A 20,681-nucleotide genomic window follows, 5' to 3' on the forward strand; every position below is an offset into this window, starting at 1 on the left:
TCCACAAATGAATTGTTAATTGGTCATAAAATCAACAATTTCCAATGGCCATTTCAGTCTCCAGACCAGAAACACATTGAATTGAAGAGAGCAGTTCATACGAACAGACAAAGGATATCAAGGATCTGGAAGGATTCTGTATATAGGAATGGTCCCAATGTGTTCTCCAAGTCATAAGACATTTTAGAAAAAGTCTCAGTGCAGTTATCCTTCCAAGGTAAGGTATTGAAAACTGGGGTGTCAACAATTTGAACCCCTATCCCTAGAAAAACAGTATTACTTGTTAAACATTTATTTCTCTGAGAAATTGTATTAGTATAAAATGATTTCCCCAATATAACTTAGTATTTGATTTATTTTATACAGTAATTTTTGCTCATCTTTATCAAAGGTGTCAATAATTTCAGACCTCACTGTTGATCCCAACAAGCATACTATATGATATAAGGCAAAATATTGCCGATCAACACATACTAAATAGTATCCTAGTATGGATTGGGCATTGGACCTTGGGAGTGTATTGACTGATAGGAAACAAATATCATCGTCACTTGAACAAAAGCCAGCTGACATTGTGACTCTCCAGCACCTGAGTTCCCAAGGTATCAAGTCACGGTTCAAAGAAATGAAAGTTGCTTTTGTCAGATGATGGAGACAGGAAGGTGCAAAGAGAGATGGTGGATGATAGGAGGAGAGGAATACACACCGAAGTATGTCTCTGTGTGGGGCGTGAGTACCTCTCACTGTCCTCCTGGAGGAATGAAAAAGGAAAATAGGACACAGGTAGAGGTCAAGGTTCAAATGACAGGAGAAGGATGAAGCACTTAGGTCAATGTCAACATTGATGTTCATATAGGCATGTTAGAGAGGGGTTTCAGCAAGCACCCAAACAGACAAATTCACACTCGCACAAGGGCACACTTACGTGCAAAAACTCACACCATTATTCCAAAGGAGGACTTCTAGCATGTATGCACTTTTTCTAATTCAACTGTGGCTATTAAACTGAGGAGAATTGAAAGTGAAGGGTAATTGCCTGCTAACCTTTGAAAGTGAACAATTCTCAATGGTCAAGTGCACTGCATTCATTCCCTAAGCAGCCATGCCTGCAGTTCATCACATCACTGTGGCCATGGATACTGATCCTGTCACCCAACCACTCAAGCAGACATGGTTACACAGACAGGACAGAGATTTGTTCCTGTCCTGCAACTGTAGCTTTCATCACATGCTGTGGTTGGTTACTCGTTATTGTTTCCCCAATACCTTCACAGAATTCAGCATTTGTCTTTTAAAAACACAATATGACAGGAGAGACATATGTCACACAGTGTCCAGTCTGAACCACCCAGGAAAACTGCAGGAATAAGACCGTCGCTTGGCATTCAAGGGGATCATCAAAACCCAGGCAGCCTACACGAAATGGGATAGGACATGCAGATCCAAAACCCATTCAACATGCACATAAATTCTGTGGATTATCATTAGATGTGCGGCCTTATAAATCAACAATCCGCTCTAACCTGTAAGCTAAAGTTATATAGCACACAAAAGGCTCTAAAAAAAAATATGAAAAGCAAATGCCATATAGGTTTAAGAGGAAAGCCCTTTTTTAAATCTCAGCTATTCCCCATGGCTAAGAACATTCACAACATACCGCTGCCTCTCTGGCATTATTAACAGCTTTGAAGACTGAAAGAGTGATAGTGAATTACTTTCATGCATTATTCAAAACAAGCTATTATTCCACAACTGTTAGTGCAGCTAATTCATTAACAACGCTTAGTTTGTCAAAGATTAATTCTTGTTATTGACTGTACCATCCATTGCTCGATGTGTCCCCATTCGCTGTCTATTTTGTCTGATTTGTTGTCCAAGCCGTAATATTTCTGAGGAAAGAGCGTGTGAGGAGAGGAAAGAAGGGTGGAAACTCACAGCTCATCGAATAATCATGATTATCTAGCTATATGTAGTCTAAACCATGGTGATTTTATATTGGCATAGACATTTCTGTAACAAATAACTAACATTTATACCAGGATGCATGTCTAAATTGAAAAAAAAAAATATATATATATTTTTTACTACTGACAAGATGATAATGAAAGTTGAAAAACAGTACAAAAAAATGTGGGGGGGGACAAGAATCCTACCTTCTGAACCTGATAGATCTATAAATTAACACCACAGGAGGAGCAGCCAGGGCAATGGAGGAGAGGAACCAGGAATCAGGGACAGAAAGGGAAAGAATACAAGAAAACAGAGTGACATTGAGGAACAGAGAGAGATAAAACATGATAGACCACCGCAAAGATGGCGAGAGAGAATGTAAAGCTGTATACGGTATGTATGTAAAGCTACATAGAAAGAGAGAGAACAGAACAATAATTAGGGTGGTGTCCACACCGAGGCAAATTATTACTTATGACAGGGACTTGGCTGTGGAATGTGCCATGGACATAGCGTGGCAGGCCAACAGTAACCGACCCCAGGAACGTCTCAAGAGTTCACATGATGGTCTCGGGAGGGACCATGTGATTGGAGTCACCAGGGTAAGCATGATTCTTTCCGACCGTGGCTCCTTAAGGTTAGTGACAGCCTGTTGGCATCTCAACAGTAGCATGACCAGTGTCACCTGGCACACGAGGCAATCAGCCAAAATACTGTACACTTTTCTCAAGTCACGTTTTGACAAGATCCAAAACATGGCCTGTTTCTTTCTAGGAGGGGATGTTCCTCAGTGACGGTGTCAACACATTATTCTATGATTCACCAATATTGCCTTACTTTTAAACTCAATTACCTTTGAAGAGATCCTAAAAAACGACATGCATTTCAGTCAGTGCTGCTGTACAAATAGGTAGCAGACAAAACCCCAGTAAATAGACTTTCATAGCCAGATTTCCTAAAGAACGAAAGGGTACATTATGACACTAGCTAGATCAACAGTGGTTCCTCCTTTAAAAGTTGTGTCATACTGCAGCACACCTTGCGGGCTGCTGCAGCACTCTATGGCACGCTATTCGATTGTCAGCCATTTAACATTAATGTACTAGTTTGACCACCAGAGGTTAACATTTGATAGTCTCCCATATTGGCTTTACTAGAGAGTATAAAATCTTGGTACATGGGATTGATTAAGAAATTTGGCTTAATTAATTTGATTAATATTATGGTGTTTCTATTCAAGAAAAACAAAAAATTAAACCCTCCGTTAGGATCGGTGAGAATATTTAAAGGGTCTTTTTTATCTAATTCTAAATTAAATAATCGCTTTCTTTAAAAAGTAAAGATATTTTGGATATTTTCTTTTCATTTAACCTAGAGTGAGCGATAAAAAGGCAATTCTTGAACATAGACTGCGACAGTCTCACAAACTTGTAAATAAAGTCAGTTTGTTATTTAGATGTATTTATTTCTGGAGAAACCTAACGTGATGATTTAGCAGATATCACTTGCTTATACTCAGTCAACACATATCTTAAGAATATCATGGAAAATAATTCCATGCTCGTCTCAGAGCAGCATTAAACGGTGCTGAAATAGACATCCACAGCGGGAAGGCTATATATACACAACAATATTTTGGAGATTTACTTTTCAAAAACATGACAGTGAGCGATTGTAATCTGAATAAAAAGGCCCAAATACTATTTATAAAGGCCAAAATATAGCCCTGCTAATAGCCATAATGACACTACAACGTGACCGTGTGTTTTAAAGCGTATTTCAGTAAGCAACTATGTTTGCCTTCATTAGACAACTTTGTTCCAATATTTCTCTAATTCAGTGATATTTGTTCCCATAGTAATTTGTTATGGATCCATAACTAAATCAACAATTGCATTTTGAAAGAGTATTTTTATTATTATTTTATTAATGAAAGCATAAAGATGCTGATGAAGATATATAGTACTGTACAGTATATGCTGTTACATTTAGATAATAAAGCATTTTGAAGATAAGCCACCTGCGTTTGTTTATTAGGCTACTGTGCAGTCAGACAAGTAAACATAGCCTTTAATACATACTGTAGTAATCATAGGAAAGTGCCTCATTCCTTACATAAGGATGAGCAGACCGTGTCCAGACTTTGTTGGTGACCTCAACAACCTTCAATAATAGCTGTACTAGAGAATGCGGGCACGCGGGAGCCCGGGGTTCAATTCCCCGACAGGGAGGAAGGAGTAGGCTGTCCTTGTAAATAAGATTTTGTTCTTAACTGACTTGCCTAGTTAAATAAAAGGTTACACTAAGAGCATTACATTTCTTCACCCTAATTTTCTAATTCTAGTCTAACCAATACCCAAACGAAGATTCAGTGAAAATAAAAATCTGATTGATTTATCAAGACCAGTCCCCATGCTTGTCTCAGAGCAGCGCGAAACGGTGCCAAAATAGTTATAGGCTATTGCTTCAAATCCTATTGCTTCTAACTTTAATATACTCTTTAAATAAATAAGACCTAGCACATTACTGAACACTAGCTCCAACTCAGGCAACCATGTTACGAAGGTGGATATTGATCCCGCACTTGTCGCTAACTCAATCCAAGCTATTAACTGCGTGTAAGAACAGTTATCCTGCAAATTCAGGCTATGAGAAAAAAGCTATTAGACGGGCCGTCTTCATTTCATTACGTGTATCATTAATGCCGTCTTTCTGCTTATCAATTACCCTTTTTTTCCCCCACTATCGATAAAATAATAGTATTAAGTCATACGAAGGTTTTACTGCACGTAAAGTTAAATGCATCCTGACATAAAATTTGTAGCGTGACAAGTCTTTCATTATTACTGAATTTAACATAAAAGAACATCAACTATTCTACAGATGAAGGGATGATAATGCAGTCTTTGTGAGAGGGAGGGAATATGATTTAATTGCTCCTCTACGCACCGCCCAGAGACTTCTTTCAGGATAGTGGAGTAGAGTTAACAGGTTAGAGTTGAAGTATTCGTTGCCATAGAAATTGGCCTGGCTAGAAGGTGAGCCACCTTCATGTCAACGGTTATCCCAAGTTGAACTCAGAACTGACCAAAGTGTAGGTCCTCACACCCGCTATGTAGTATACCCCTCTGAAAATCTTAAGCATTGGGATATTTATAGTTTAAACAGACAAAAACAGTTCTCTCAGAACAGCACTAGCCGTCTTCATTAGCAGGTACATGCAGTTAAAAAAAACTATTCTAATAGACCTGAATTGGGGAAACTACAGCGTTAAATGGTCCAAAACAGACCCCAAAGACAAAGTTGGAGACCAAACCTTCCCACGACACTATGAGATGAATTCACTTCATACAAGCTTAGAAATGTATTTATCATGAAATGCATTAGTTATTGCACTCACCGAGCGAAGTTTGATTAACTCCTTATGAGTGGTTCCTTAAAGTATTTGAAATTATATGATCTGGTCTCGGTGGAGGTCCACTTGAGCAAACAAGCTAACTCTTTCCAATTTTATTGAACAACATGTTACAAATGTTTAATATGCTGTACCTTTGAGCTCAGTCTAGAAGCTGTGGTCGCTGAGACAAAAATCGCTCTACGAGCTATGTGAAAAATGTGCCACCTCTTCTATACTGTCCCCCAATCCCCAGCCAACAATGCTTTTCCTGGTTTTAAAAAGACACCCTACCCCTCCAGTTTCACTGGCCTGTCAGTGGGCCACTAATCCAGATTTAACAGCACTCTCTCGCTTTCAGCCCTGCAGTACATGCTTTAGCTGGTGTGCAATTCTCAGTTCTACAGATCCATCATCAGTTGGGCTGACCCTTTCACCCACTGCTAATCTTCATTCATTAACTAGAAGTGCTGTTCAGATGACTCCCTACCACTTCTTGACCCCACAAGTCCATCAGTCTCAATTAATGTTTTTTCTGCCTGACGTCTATGTCCGTGCTTGCGCCATTGGTCTGGCCAAAAGATCTTGCACCAACCTTGGCAAAGTCCCCCCATGGCAGATTGACTGACCCTTTGTCATGGTTAATGCCTGAGACCTGTCGGAAAAGCACTTATTGTTAGAGTTAAGCTTTGTGTCAGCGTTTCTCTTTTGAAGTTGGTCACCTTCAAGGACCTGAGAGCTGAACAAATGCGTTTGTCATTTCATCTCCAAAATATCACACAGGAACATGTGTACTTACAGTACCATAAACATATGTCCCATTGCCACAGGTATGCCACCTTTTATGATAAAAGCATTATGAAACAAAGGTGATACTGGAACCTCTTCTTCCAAGCTTTGGCAGCTGAGCTCTCTTTGACCTCAGAGCAAAAGATACCTAGCTTCTACCAACAAAGAAAACTTGACAAGCTTTTCGGCTCAGCGTCTGTGAGGCACGTTGGAGTCAGCATTCTGGAAAAGTTGTTCTGAGAACCAGCGTGCTTAAAGTGCCTCACAGCAACATGTCAATCAAGAATACAGATTTTTCTGGCGATTTCATTACAGAAATTGTTTGGGATTTAAGACGATTTCAAAGCAGAGATTTTGCAAATTAAGGTAAAACTTCATATCCAGGTCTGACCAAAGTATTTGATAAATGGTCAAGAACTAAAATCATCACTATTCATTATTCAAGTGTAAATAAACAATTACCTTGCCTCGTTCAGTGCAAGACCATTCATCAGATGAGTTATACAATCAGCTTAGGTACTGTACCTCCCGCTTCCCGTCCCAACTAGCTTCAAACATACCGGCTCACCTTTCTATTTGGAGGGGTCCCCGGACGCCCTTTAAGGGCAGCCCGAAACCCCCTCCCCGCCAACCACCGCCCGGCCGTCCTGCTGCGGTCACGATGCAAACTTAAGGTGTTCCATACAGATGTCGCCAATGACGATGGCCTGCCATGCAGACGGGATCAAGGAGGTTAAAAGTTCCCAGTTCAGAGGCTCAGGCGTTGCTACAAAGACAACCTGATGATTTAGGTTAGCACTACTGTAGATGTACAGCTAGCAATCCACTCTTCTGGCTTGAGTGTTTCTACAATTGAAGAGGATATCTCCTAAAGTTATCATCCGGACAGTAGTGGAAAGCATAGTAGTGCTGTCCAGACATAACATCGTTGGAGCGGTATAAACGAACCACTGTTCGTCAACAAGAGGCTTCACTAAGGAGGACAGCCCGCTAAGCTACTTTGGGACTTGGCTTGAGGGTTTAAGCCACGCACACACATACACATTCACACACACCAAACACACCTCCTGACCAGACTAATCTGAACACTGACTGTTAATCCGGTGAGTATGACAGGAGGGGGTGTGCCTGCTCATGCATGTCTACCATAACACAGGGATGGTGCAATGTTTGCTCAACCACATGTTTTAAATGTGTGAGCATATGGCATGTGTCTCTCATTGCTGGCAAATTTCACATCTAAAATGGGACAAATGATAAACTCACATCATAGTACACTAAACAACTAAAGAACGATCACAGTGATCATTCTGTACATTAAGGCAAGAACATATGGTTTCTTAGAGCAGGGTAGCAATGTTGGAGTAAGATTGAGCAGTGACTGTAAAGCTTTCTGTAGGATTATTGTGGTCTAAGAATAGTGACCCAAGAAAGGTGAGGCTCCCTTAGGTAGGGATCAGAGGTGCTCAACCACAGCAAGACACATTCACCATGTAACACATCAGAACAAAAACGTAAAAATCTAGAGACTAGAGCCTCTATCGGCAGAGTCAAACCAAATGGTGATTTAATGAACCTAAAAGGTGCTTGAGTCTGCAGAACCAAGAGGGAGGCAAAGCTAGCAGGGAGCATGTAGCATTATGCAATGCTTAAGTCCATCTCAGGTAATACATCACTCTGATTTACATAACTTTAATGAACTGAAGATTACCCAATATTTTCTAATAGGAAATGTCCCATTTATGTATTGACCTTTGACTGAAATGGAATTTACCCCAGCCCTGCTTGATGGAGTACTTACTGAGACTGAGGGATTTACAATCTCCTATGGTCCAATCAGAGCCATTACTTAATCTCACAGCTGGTAACTAACCGAGAGACACTGCTAATACAAATCTCAGCCAATAAAAAAAACTATCCAAATACAACAGCTGAACACAATGTAAACATCTATTGGACCAAAGCAACATGCTTTATAGTTCCGTTACATTAAGAAATAGTACACATTAACCGATGCGTCCTTGGTCATATGACAACTGAACAAGAGCGTCAATTACTGATGCCATTTGGTGAGTTCAACCCTAATACAGCGTCTGAGTACACTGGCTTACTGGTGCTCTTTCATGCCATCCCTAGGAGGGGTGCGTCACTTGAGTGGGTTGAGTCACTGATGTGATCTTCCTGTCTGGGCTGCTTCCCCCCCCCCCCTTGGGTTGTGCCGTGGCGGAGATCTTTGTGAGCTATACTCGGCCGTGTCTCAGGATGGTAAGTTGGTGGTTGAAGATATATCTCTAGTGGTGTGCGGGCTGTGCTTTGGCAAAGTGGGTGGGGTTATATCCTTCCTGTTTGGCCCTGTCCGGGGGTATCATTGGATGGGGACACAGTGTCTCCTGACCCCTCCTGTCTCAGCCTCCAGTATTTATGCGTCGGGGGGCTAGGGTCAGTTTGTTATATCTGGAGTACTTCTCCTGTCTTATCTGGTGTCCTGTGTGAATTTAAGTATGTGCTCTCTAATTCTCTCTCTCTCTCTCTCTCTCTGGCAGGAGCTGAGCCCTAGGACCATGCCCCGGCCAACAGCTCCGCCCCCCCGCAGCTACTCGCTCAAGCCTCTCCAGGTTCTCCTTTACCCAAATCCAGATAGCAGATGTTCTGAAAGAGCTGCAAAACATGGACCCGTACAACTCAGCTGGGTTTTACAATCTGGACCCTCAATTTCTGAAACTATCCACCGCCATTGTCGCAACCCCTAATACCAGCCTGTTCAACCTCTCATTCATATCGTCTGAGATCCCCAAGGATTGGAAAGCTGCCGCAGTCATCCCCCTCTTCAAAGGGGGAGACACCCTGGACCCAAACTGTTACAGACCTATATCCATCCTGCCCTGCCTATCTAAGGTCTTCGAAAGCCAAGTCAACAAACAGGTCACTGACCATCTCGAATCCCAAGTACCTTCTCCGCTGTGCAATCTGGTTTCCGAGCCAGTCACGGGTGCACCTCTGCAACGCTCAAGGTACTAAACGATATCATAACCGCCATAGATAAAAGACAGTACTGTGCAGCCGTCTTCATCGACCTGGCCAAGGCTTTCGACTCTGTCAATCACCATATACTTACCAGCAGACTCAGTAGTCTCGGTTTTTCTAATGACTGCCTTGCCTGGTTCACCAACTACTTTTCAGACAGAGTTCAGTGTGTCAAATCGGAGGGCATGTTGTCCGGTCCTCTGGCAGTCTCTATGGGGGTGCCACAGGGTTCAATTCTCGGGCCGACACTTTTCTCTGTATATATCAATGATGTTGCTCTTGCTGCGAGCGATTCCCTGATCCAACTCTACGCAGATGACACCATTCTGTATACTTCTGGCCCTTCCTTGGACACTGTGCTATCTAACCTCCAAACAAGCTTCAACGCTATACAACACTCCTTCTGTGGCCTCTTACTGCTCTTAAACGCTTGTAAAACCAAATGCATGCTTTTCAACCGTTCGCTGCCTGCACCCGCATGCCCGACTAGCATCACCACCCTGGATGGTTGCGACCTAGAATATGTGGACATCTGTAAGTACCTAGGTGTCTGGCTAGACTGTACACTAAAAATCAAATCTAGAGTCGGCTTTCTATTCCGCAACAAAGCATCCTTCACTCACGCCGCCAAACTTACCCTAGTAAAACTGACTATCCTACCGATCCTCGACTTCGGCGATGTCATCTACAAAATAGCTTCCAATACTCTACTCAGCAAACTGGATGCAGTTTATCACAGTGCCATCCATTTTGTTACTAAAGCACCTTATACCACCCACCACTGCGACCTGTATGCTCTAGTCGGCTGGCCCTCGCTACATATTAGTCGCCAGACCCACTGGCTCCAGGTCATCTACAAGTCCATGCTAGGGAAAGCTCCGCCTTATCTCAGTTCATTGGTCACGATGGCAACACCCACCCATAGCACGCGCTCCAGCAGGTGTATCTCACTGATCATCCCTAAAGCCAACACCTCATTTGGCCGCCTTTCGTTCCAGTTCTCTGCTGCCTGTGACTGGAACGAATTGCAAAAATCGCTGAAGTTGGAGACTTATCTCCCTCACTAACTTCAAACATCTGCAATCTGAGCAGCTAACCGATTGCTGCAGCTGTACATGGTCTATCGGTAAATAGCCCACCCAATTTACCTACCTCATCCCCATACTGTTTATATTTATTTACTTTTCTGCTCTTTTGCACACCAGTATCTCTTCCTGTACATGACCATCTGATCATTTATCACTCCAGTATTAATCTGCAAAATTGTAATTATTCGCCTACCTCATGCCTTTTGCACACAATGTATATAGACTCTTTTTTTCTACTGTGTTATTGACTTGTTAATTGTTTACTCCATGTGTAACTCTGTTCACACTGCTATGCTTTATCTTGGCCAGGTCGCAGTTGTAAATGAGAACTAGCCTACCTGGTTAAATAAAGATGAAAAAAATGCCTCAGGACTATCTGGCATGATGCCTCCTTGCTGTCCCCAGTCAACCTGGCCGTGCTGCTGCTCCAGTTTCAACTGTTCTGCCTGTGATTATTATTATTATTATTATTAGACCATGCTGGTCATTTATGAACATTTGAACATCTTGGCCATGTTCTGTTATAATCTCCACCCGGCACAGCCAAAAGAGGACTGGCCACCCCTCATAGCCTGGTTCCTCTCTAGGTTTCTTCCTAGGTTTTGGCCTTTCTAGGGAGTTCTTCCTCGCCACCGTGCTTCTACACCTGCATTGCTTGCTGTTTGGGGTTTTAGGCTGGGTTTCTGTACAGCACTTTGAGATATCAGCTGATGTACGAAGGGCTATATAAATACATTTGATTTGATTTGAGTTCAGCCATTGCAGGTACTGGTCAAGCTCAGGTGAGGGTTAAGTGCTTAAGACCTCCAGGTCAACTGGATTTTATCATGCTCTCTCACTGGGTCAAAGAGCATAAGCAGATCAATTTCCCACCAATTTGTACATACAGTAGCAGAAGCGGTCAAAGGGTAAACCAAAATCAGGGTTGGCAACTAGTAAGCACCATGTGTTCCAGAATAGTCTAGATGTAAAGATTGTTTAACTTCAAGATCACCTTTTAAGATTAGAATCACCCTATTAAGAAAAGATGGTTCCAAAAAGGCAAAACTGGAACCCCTAATTCCCCGGATCTCGAATGACAGTGTTCTTTGCTTGTTGTTTATACTTACTATATTAAGAGTGTATGCTAATTTGTTTGGTAGAAATCCCCAGCTGTGCACTCTCGTGAAGGCTAAAGTGATAACAGTACACCATTAACACTGGTGACCTCTGTCCCCACCCTGGCACAGGATGAAAGGACCCTCAGCTTGATGAAACACTGTGTCCAGAGGAAATGCCTTCATCTTTAATGACCAACCCTGGCCCCATGTGACCCTCCAGCTTCCCGAACCGTCTCCCTGGTCATGTGACGTGACTCATGGTGCCTAAAGCTTGGTGGAGTTTTGGGACCAAGTCTGTGTAAGGTACATTATTGCACCTGGTCTGTTATGTCTGACATTTGGAAGTGTAGTTGTAAAGAAGTTCTGTATGTATGGATACGAATGTTGCATGCATGTCTGTGTGCATGTGGTCTATGTGCTGTATAACATACAGTGGGGCAAAAAAGTATTTAGTCAGCCACCAATTGTGCAAGTTCTCCCACTGAAAAAGATGAGGCCTGTAATTTTCATCATAGGTACACTTCAACTATGACAGACAAAATGAGGGGAAAAAAAATCCAGAAAAATCACATTGTAGGATTTTTAATTAATTTATTTGCAAATTATGGTGGAAAATAATAATTTGGTCACTAACAAAAGTTTCTCAATACGTTGTTATATACCCTTTGTTGGCAATGACAGAGGTCAAATGTTTTCTGTAAGTCTTCACAAGGTTTTCACACACTTGCTGGTATTTTGGCCCATTCCTCCATGCAGATCTCCTCTAGAGCAGTGATGTTTTGGGGCTGTTGCTGGGCAACACGGACTTTCAACTCCCTCCAAAGATTTTCTATGGGGTTGAGATCTGGAGACTGGCTAGGCCACTTCAGGACCTTGAAATGCTTCTTACGAAGCCACTCCTTCGTTGCCCGGGCGGTGTGTTTGGGATCATTGTCATGCTGAAAGACCCAGCCACGTTAAATCTTGTAATGCCCTTGCTGATGGAAGGAGGTTTTCACTCAAAATCTCACAATACACGGCCCCATTCATTCTTTCCTTTACAAGGATCAGTCGTCCTGGTCCCTTTGCAGAAAAACAGCCCCAAAGCATGATGTTTCCACCCCCATTTCTTCACAGTAGGTATGGTGTTCTTTGGATGCAACTCAGCATTCTTTTGTCCTCCAAACACGACGATTTGAGTTAACCAAAAAGTTATATTTTGGTTTCATCTGACCATATGACATTCTCCCAATCTTCTTCTGGATCATCCAAATGCTCTCTAGCAAACTTCAGACGGGCCTGGACATGTACTGGCTTAAGCAGGGGAACATGTCTGGCACTGCAGGATTTGAGTCCCTGGCGGCGTAGTGTGTTACTTATGGTAGGCTTTGTTACTTTGGTCACAGCTCTCTGCAGGTCATTCACTAGATTTTTGCTCACCGTTCTTGTGATCATTTTGACCCCACGGGGTGAGATCTTGCGTGGAGCCCCAGATCGAGGGAGATTATCAGTGGTCTTCCATTTCCTAATAATTGCTCACACAGTCGATTTCTTCAAACCAAGCTGCTTACCTATTGCAGATTCAGTCTTCCCAGTCTGGTGCAGGTCTACAATTTTGTTTCTGGTGTCCTTTGACAGCTCTTTGGTCTTGGCCATAGTGGAGTTTGGAGTGTGACTGTTTGAGTTGTGGACAGGTGTCTTTTATACTGATAAGTTCAAACAGGTTCCATTAATACAGGTAACGAGTGGAGGACAGAGGAGCCTCTTAAAGAAGAAGTTACAGGTCGGTGAGAGCCAGAAATCTTGCTTGTTTGTAGGTGACCAAATACTTATTTTCCACCATAATTTGCAAATAAATTCATTAAAAATCCTACAATGTGATTTTTATGGATTTTTTTTTAAATTTTGTCTGTCATAGTTGAAGTGTACCTATGATGAAAATTACAGGCCTCTCATCTTTTTAAGTGGGAGAAGTTGCACAATTGGTGGCTGACTAAATACTTTTTTGCCCCACTGTAAGTGTGTACATTATGTGTGTATTGGGAATATAGTGCCCTCTAGTTGTACCTCTTTCTGTTGTCTCTCCAGCTCCTTCATACGGATTTCTCGGGCCTCTGCCCTGGCCGCCCTCTTTGCTGCCAGCCTGGCCTCTGCCTAGATTAGAGAGAAAGATGGGATGAATAGAGAGCAAGGGAGAATGAGAGAGATTGTTAGTTTAGCATTAACACCAACATATATAAAAAGAGAAGATGTGACCAGACATCCTTTTGCTAGATAGGGCTCCTGTTCCCTAGGGCTGGAACAATTCATGTATAACGTGTAACCGGGAGTTTTGGATGAAGACCGTGATGAAAATAAAACAGCACTAACCATTTAATTAAAATGTTTAAAAAAATAACAGACTTAACGTGATGAAACATTGTTCTTCCTTGCTGAAATGTAGAATGTTCATTCAAATGATGTTAACTGATGGGGCTCATGCAATGTAATGTATTTTTTGTAATGTCAGTTGAGTTGAATCAACAAATCAAAGCACAGATTGATGGGTACACATCCTGATTTAACTTCCTGCTCTGCTCCTATGGTTGACTCGCAATTGCTGCCTGTCCACCATTGACTTGAATGGGGATACCAGTTCTATTCATTCTATGTCTATGGTAGCACATTCAGTCCAGGAGCAGATGAGGAGAAAATCGATTTGAACGATTATTACCGAGACCTCGGCCATTTGGCTGTCCAATTACAGTCATCCCATGACCATCACAGCCCTACATGCAACCCTTGATAAAGAAAATCTATATGCAGTACTCCACATTTATATTGTGTATTCTTGTTTGTATATTTACGTGAACACATTACTTTGGGTGTGGCAATGTTTTATGTTTGCGTGTCTGTGTGTTTACGCAAGCAGTGTGTACTTGTGTGTGTTGACTCGGCTTCACTTGAGTGAGAGCAAGGCTTTTTCCTTAAAAGGCTCTGTCTCAGAGGGTGGGTGAGTGACAGAGAGCGAGAGAGCGAGTGTGTGTGCGTAAGAGAGAGTGAGTAAGCACTTCCTTCCTGCCCCTGAGGCTGTCAGAATGTGGCTGGGAACTTGTTGCCTCTAGGCGGGGTCACTGTGCAAGCTAGACATGCACAGAATGCTGTAACCCCTCCTCCCTCGCCCTTCTGCGTTTCCCCAACTGCGGCCCATTTGTCCAAGTAACAGGAAAACTCCCATAAAGCAATGGTCTGGTACACACAAAAACACACTCCCACATGCACTGAAAGAGAAATATATTACTTATGCCCTGCATTTGATATATTAACATTTCAATGTGTTTAAAAAGGTCCTCCTCATTCACATTATGAGTGTGACATACAGGCCAGAGTGAAAGAACTCCAAGTCGTTGACACATTCTAGACCAGTTTACACACCACTGCCTTGAACTGAACTCCACACTACAGATCTAGGCCCTGTTGAAATTAGCCCTGCCTTCCTCAAAGTAATCACTGATCTCACATGATTAGATGGATGAAAGCTAGCCCCTGCCTTCAACTATTCAACCTTGTGAGATCAGGGATCCCTTTAAGGAACGGAGTAAGGAAGGAGGATGCATTTTCGATTGGAATAGGGCCTTTGTATGCTGGTACAGAAACACCACTGGCAGAGGACACAGAGTCCAATTGAGGAAAGGTGGATGACGCAGTAGTGGTTAGAGGAGTGTAAATGTCAACTGAGGGGGTTAAAATAGGATTCTGGCAAGCCCATAAGCCTTATTCTGCACTTGGAAGCATCTGACAATCTGGAGGGCTACCGATGTAGTCTTTGAAAATATCAGGACATCTGGGACTGCTCAAACATGTTTGATTTTAACGGCACAAAATCTGCAATGCTTTGTATTGTGAGATGTGCAACGACAAGTTAAGAGATCGGTGATTAGTAATAGATAAGAAGCCAGTGAAATTATGAGGTTGTTTCGCGTCACCCAGAAGGTGTAGACCAGGGGTGTCAAAGTCAAATGGACGGAGGGCCAAATAAAAAATTTAGCTACAAGCCGAGGGCCGGACTGTTCGAATGTTCATTGAAAAATTTTTAAATGACGCATATAGTCTAGTGAACCTAATTGAACCTACTGAAAACCTAACAAATATATTCCAATATGATCAGATAAATAAAGCAATATTTTCTTATGGCTCTGTCAGTAATCTTTAATTTTCAACAGACACAAAAGACAAATTTCCTTTATATAAAAATCCCCATAACATGAACATTAAATGAAAGAAACCGGTATTCAAGGCACCATCAGTAGCCTATATTTTCTATTTTAGCAAAAGTGGGCTAAATTTACTTCAAAGAAAAAAACAATAATAGCAATTTTCTATCATCCACTCAACTGAAATATTTTTAAAATATAATTGGATTGAAATACAATAAAATAAAGTGCAAAAATCTATTAATCAAAAACAACACTTTGTTTAAGGAGAAGTAACATGCAGTGAAAACAAATATTAAACTTTAACTTTTAAACTTGAACTGAGTAAAAACTCTAAATATGTGATTGCACAGTAATGTTCACTTGTTTGAGGTTGAGGGTGATACTTGGTGGTGTCCCATCTTTTCCACAAGTTCATCAATGTTCGGGGTAAGGCTCTGAGCTGAGGAAATCCTCAGAATTGAGTGGAGGTGTTCAGCAGTAAGTCGACTTCTGTGTGATGTTTTGTTCAGGTTCATCAAAGAAAAAAGTTGTTCACACAGGTATGTGCTGCCAAACATAGACAACGTTTGAGCAGCCTGGATGCGCAGCTGGGGCATTGTGTCGGGGAGGAAACGGGCGAACTCCGCAGCACCCACTGCCGCATATTTTGCCCTCAGTGCATCATTGCATTGGAGGTCAATCAACTCCATTTGGAGGTTTGGTGGTGAGCTTTCCACGTCAACAGCAAATGGGTTACCGAGCAGTTCCAACCTGCTTTTTTGTGCTTCAAAGTCAGCAAATCGGCGTCGAAAGTCAGCGGCAAGCATACCTATTTTATCAGCCAACTGTGCGCTCGGGAACGCACTGGTAGAGAGCTTCTCTTTCATGGTCTGGCAGCTGGGAAAGTGGCTCAAATTTTCTTTCCGCATCTGCGTCTCCCACAGAGTCAGTTTGGTTTTAAATGCCTTCACTGTACTGTACATATCAGAGATGACATGATCCCGACCCTGCAGCTGCAAGTTCATTGCATTCAGATGACTCGTAATGTCACACAGAAAAGCCATTTCACACAGAAACATTTCGTCTCGGAGTTGTGTTGTGTCTTTCCCTTTGCTGTCCAAGAACAGACAAATCTCCTCACGAAGCTCGAAACATCTTTGAAGCACCTTTCCCTGGCTTAGCCATCGCACCTCTGTGTGATAAGGCAAATCACCATGCTCCGTTTCTAACTCCGTCAGAAATGCCTTGAACTGGCGGTGATTCAAACCTTTGGCTCTGATAAAGTTAACTGTGCGCGTGATGATGCTCATTACATGCTCCATTTTCAAGGCTTTACCGCACAACGCTTCCTGGTGTATGATACAATGATAAGCTGTCAGCTCACCTGTCGCGTTTTCCTCTTGCATCTTTTCCCGTATCTTCGCCACCAGTCCGCTCCTGTGTCCACACATCGCAGGTGCTCCGTCGGTTGTCAAACCCACGAGTTTTTCCCAAGGCAGCTCCATCTCATTTACACATCTTGACACCTCTTCATACAAATCATGCCCCGTAGTTGTGCCATGCATAGGACGTAAAGCCAAAAACTCCTCTGTCACGCTTAGGCTGGAGTCCACTCCGCGGATGAAAATTGACAACTGGGCAATGTCAGAAATGTCGGTGCTCTCATCCACAGCCAAGGAATATGCAATGAAATCTTTTCCCTTTTTCACAAGCTGCTCTTTTAGATTGATGGACAACTGGTCTACTCTCTCGGCAATGGTGTTTCTGCTCAGACTCACATTTAAAAAGAGTTGCCTTTTTCTGGGCAAACTTCGTCACAAACTTTAATCATGCAGTTTTTGATGAAATCCCCTCCGTAAATGGCCGGGCTGATTTAGCGATCTCTTCTGCCAAAATAAAACTGGCCTTGACAGCAGCCTGGCCTTGTGATTTGGCTTTTTTGAACAGAGCCTGTCGAGATTTGAGGCCTCGTTTTAATTCCTCTGCCTTTTGTAGCCTTTGTTCCATGTCCATATTCTTGTTTTTGTCCGCGTGTTTCGTTTCATAATGTCGTCTCAGATTATACTCTTTCAGTACCGCCTACTGCTCGGTGCGTCACCGTTGCATTGTGGGAAATGTAGTATTGGTGCGTGTAAAAGATCTGCGGGCTGCCGGCTTGCTGCGGTCTGCGGGCCGGTTCTAATAATAAATCAAGATCATCCCAGGGGCCGTAAAAAACCTTCTCGCGGGCCGGATGTGGCCCGCGGGCCTTGACTCTGACATATGTGGTGTAGACTCTCGAGCAGGAGAGATGACTACCACTAGTATGCGTTCGTACTCGCCTTTAACCAAAGGTAAAGTGTGAAATCGTTACAGCTCTGAAATTCACAAGCAATGTTATTCAATTCAAAATGTTGGCTAGATATTTCAACTCTGTATAGCAATTGTGAATGTCTGAAAGATTATGAGGCTGCTTTGATGCAGAGCTCATAGCTATGTTACAAACTAATCACATCATTGTTTTTACGAGACAGCGTGGTAGGGAGAATACTCAACACCAAGTGAAGAATCTTGACCCCGTCTATGCCACATTGTTTAGAGTGCGCACCACTATTTTGGCAACACAAAATAAAAAATACAGGAAAGACTTGATTTTTTTACCCTTTTTCACACCAATTTCGTGGCACCCAATTGGTAGTTACAGTCTTGTCCCATCACTGCAACTCCCGTACAGACTCGTTGCTCGCTTAACCCAAAAGCCAGCCGCACCAATGTGTCAGAGGCAAAATCCATACTACTGGCGACCGTGCATGAGCCTGGCCCGCCACAGGAGTCACTAGAGCACGATGGGACAAGACATCCCGGCCAGCCAAACCCTCCCCTAACCTGGACGACTAATGGGTCTCCCGGTCGCGGCAACTGCTCGGGATCGAACCCGGATCTGTAGTGACGCCTCAAGCATTGCAGTGCCTTAGACCGCTGCGTCACTCGGGAGGCCCTATGATGTTAGGATTTTAAAAGTTGTGCAGTGCCTACCCAGCTTAAGGATAAAGGGATCTTGGTCAAGGAGGGGAATGAATGTCTCTGCTGTTACGAATATGCTTGATGTTGACATCTACCCACTTAGCTAGTAAGTTAGCAAACCAAAAGCAAATCTGCAGCCCTGAACTGGATATAATTTGACACATCTTAGATGTATTATAGTTATACTTAACTTTTAAGCAGAGGCGTAGCACACACCCCCACAGCCTCTGTTATTGAAAATCATACCACCGTTATTTTGAAATATACAGTATACCGGGGTATCGCCCAAGCCTATAGGTATTTTGTTAGCTCCCTGGGGAGAGTATCAGTTACATAGTCAGAGCTCAGTAGGATGACATTTCCTGCTAGCTCGAGCCTGAGGGCAGAGTTTTCCTTGTGAGCCCTGTAGTATAAGCAGTTGTCATTGCCATTAGCCTAGCCTATACGCATTAAAGCCAAGTATGGCCACATATGTCTCACAGGCTAAGGACTGTAAATAATGCATATTATCATCTTTCGCTGTTTTGCATCGAGTATAACGCATGACTGGCCAATAATTCATTTAAATAAGTACAAAGACCAGCACATATAGAGATTCAAAGTTACAAGCATCAGGATATGTTCTCATGCCAGCTTAATGACTGGCGACCTAATGGAAAGGAATATTGTGTACAAGTGAAGAAAAAAAACAGGTAACTCCACTATAAAGCTGGCAGTTAGTATGGGAATTGCCACAGCAGCTTTTCCCCCTACATTTGACTAGTAATCTTTTTTCCTGACTTGAAAAGCCATACTTATGAACCCCTAGTTTGTTTATTTTCAACGGTTGATGACTAAACCAACATTTTGAAACGCAGCTCCTTCAGTGTAACAATTCTTGATTAGATGCTATGCCGCACAGTGTGAGAACAAGTAAACAGCTTTACATATACATTTCAGCAAGAGTGGAAAGAGTTGTGAAATATCCTACACAAGTAGAAGTACTGTTACTTTCTGCCTGCGGCTACGGAATCCTGACCTGATCACCGGACGTGCTACCTGTCCCAGACCTATTATTTGACCATGCTGGTCATCTATGAACATTTATAACAGAACATGGCCAAGATGTTCAATCTCCACCCGCCACCTGGTTCCTCTCTAGGTTTCTTCCTAGGTTTTGGCCTTTCTAGGGAGTTTTTCCTAGCCAACGTGCTTCTACACCTGCATTGCTTGCTGTTTGGGGTTTTAGGCTGGGTTTCTGTACAGCACTTTGAGATATCAGCTGATGTACGAAGGGCTATATAAATACATTTGATTTGATTTTGACTTTAATGTCATTTTACTCAAGAAGTAAAACTACTAGTGTTTGGTAGTCTAAATTCAGTGTCCTTGTCTTTAACTGCCATTTCCCGAAAGTCAGACTCTTCTCACACTAATTTCTCAGCCTCAGAAGACTCTGCATTCAACAAATTGTGTGTGGTTATCAGACATATTCTCTTCATTTTGCAATCGACATCTTGGAATCGGTTCAGCCACCGGGCTTCTTCATGCATCGCGCCGACAGAGATAAACACTTCTCTGGGAAGAAGGGCGGGTGTGAATGCTTCATGATTAACGACTCATGGTGTAATCATAACAACATACAGGAACTCAAGTCCTGCTGCTCACCCGAACAAGAATTCCTTACAATCAAACGCCGGCCATATTATCTCCCAAGAGAATTTGTGTCAGTTATCGTCACAGCCATGTATATACGCCCTTAAGCAGACACCACAACGGCCCTCAAGGAACTTCACTGGACCATATATCCGGAGGCTGCGTTTATTGTAGCTGGGGATTTTAACAAAGCAAATTTGAGAACAAAGCTTTCAGCATACACTCGCGCAGGCAATACACTCGATCACTGCTACTCAAACTTCTGCGATGAATACAAGGCCCTCCCTCTCCTTCCATTCGGCAAATCCGTCCACGACTCCATCTTGCTCCTACCGTCTTATAGGCAGAAGCTCAAACAGGATGTACCTGTGACAACTAGTCAACGCTGGTCTGACCAATCGGAATCCACGCTTCAAGATTGTTTTGCTCATGCGGACTGGGATATGTTCTGGGCAGCCTCAGAGAACAACATCAACCTATACACTGACTCTGTGTTTAAGATGTTAAGGAAATGCATTGGATATGTTGTACCCACTGTGACTAT

General features: G+C 42.7%; 1 protein-coding gene across 15 annotated transcripts in view; it reads right to left on the reverse strand.

Annotated features, from left to right (window-relative positions):
- Positions 1–20,681, reverse strand: part of LOC135547072 (leucine-rich repeat flightless-interacting protein 2-like) — an 86,280-nt gene that overhangs the window by 39,839 nt on the left and 25,760 nt on the right. For 9 of the 15 annotated variants that reach the window (XM_064975705.1, XM_064975706.1, XM_064975704.1 and 6 more), the window contains exons 2-5: positions 13,392–13,478; positions 2,154–2,171; positions 1,821–1,889; positions 707–751 (exon numbers count right to left, since the gene is read on the reverse strand). In XM_064975705.1, the coding sequence (XP_064831777.1) occupies positions 707–751; positions 1,821–1,889; positions 2,154–2,171; positions 13,392–13,478 (219 nt within the window). The remainder of the gene's footprint in view (positions 1–706; positions 752–1,820; positions 1,890–2,153; positions 2,172–13,391; positions 13,479–20,681) is intronic. The other 6 variants (XM_064975703.1, XM_064975701.1, XM_064975699.1 and 3 more) reach the window with 2 other exon arrangements.

The sequence above is a fragment of the Oncorhynchus masou genome, chromosome 10 (genome assembly GCF_036934945.1).
Source record: "Oncorhynchus masou masou isolate Uvic2021 chromosome 10, UVic_Omas_1.1, whole genome shotgun sequence".
In the NCBI taxonomy this organism is placed as follows: Eukaryota; Metazoa; Chordata; class Actinopteri; order Salmoniformes; family Salmonidae; genus Oncorhynchus; species Oncorhynchus masou.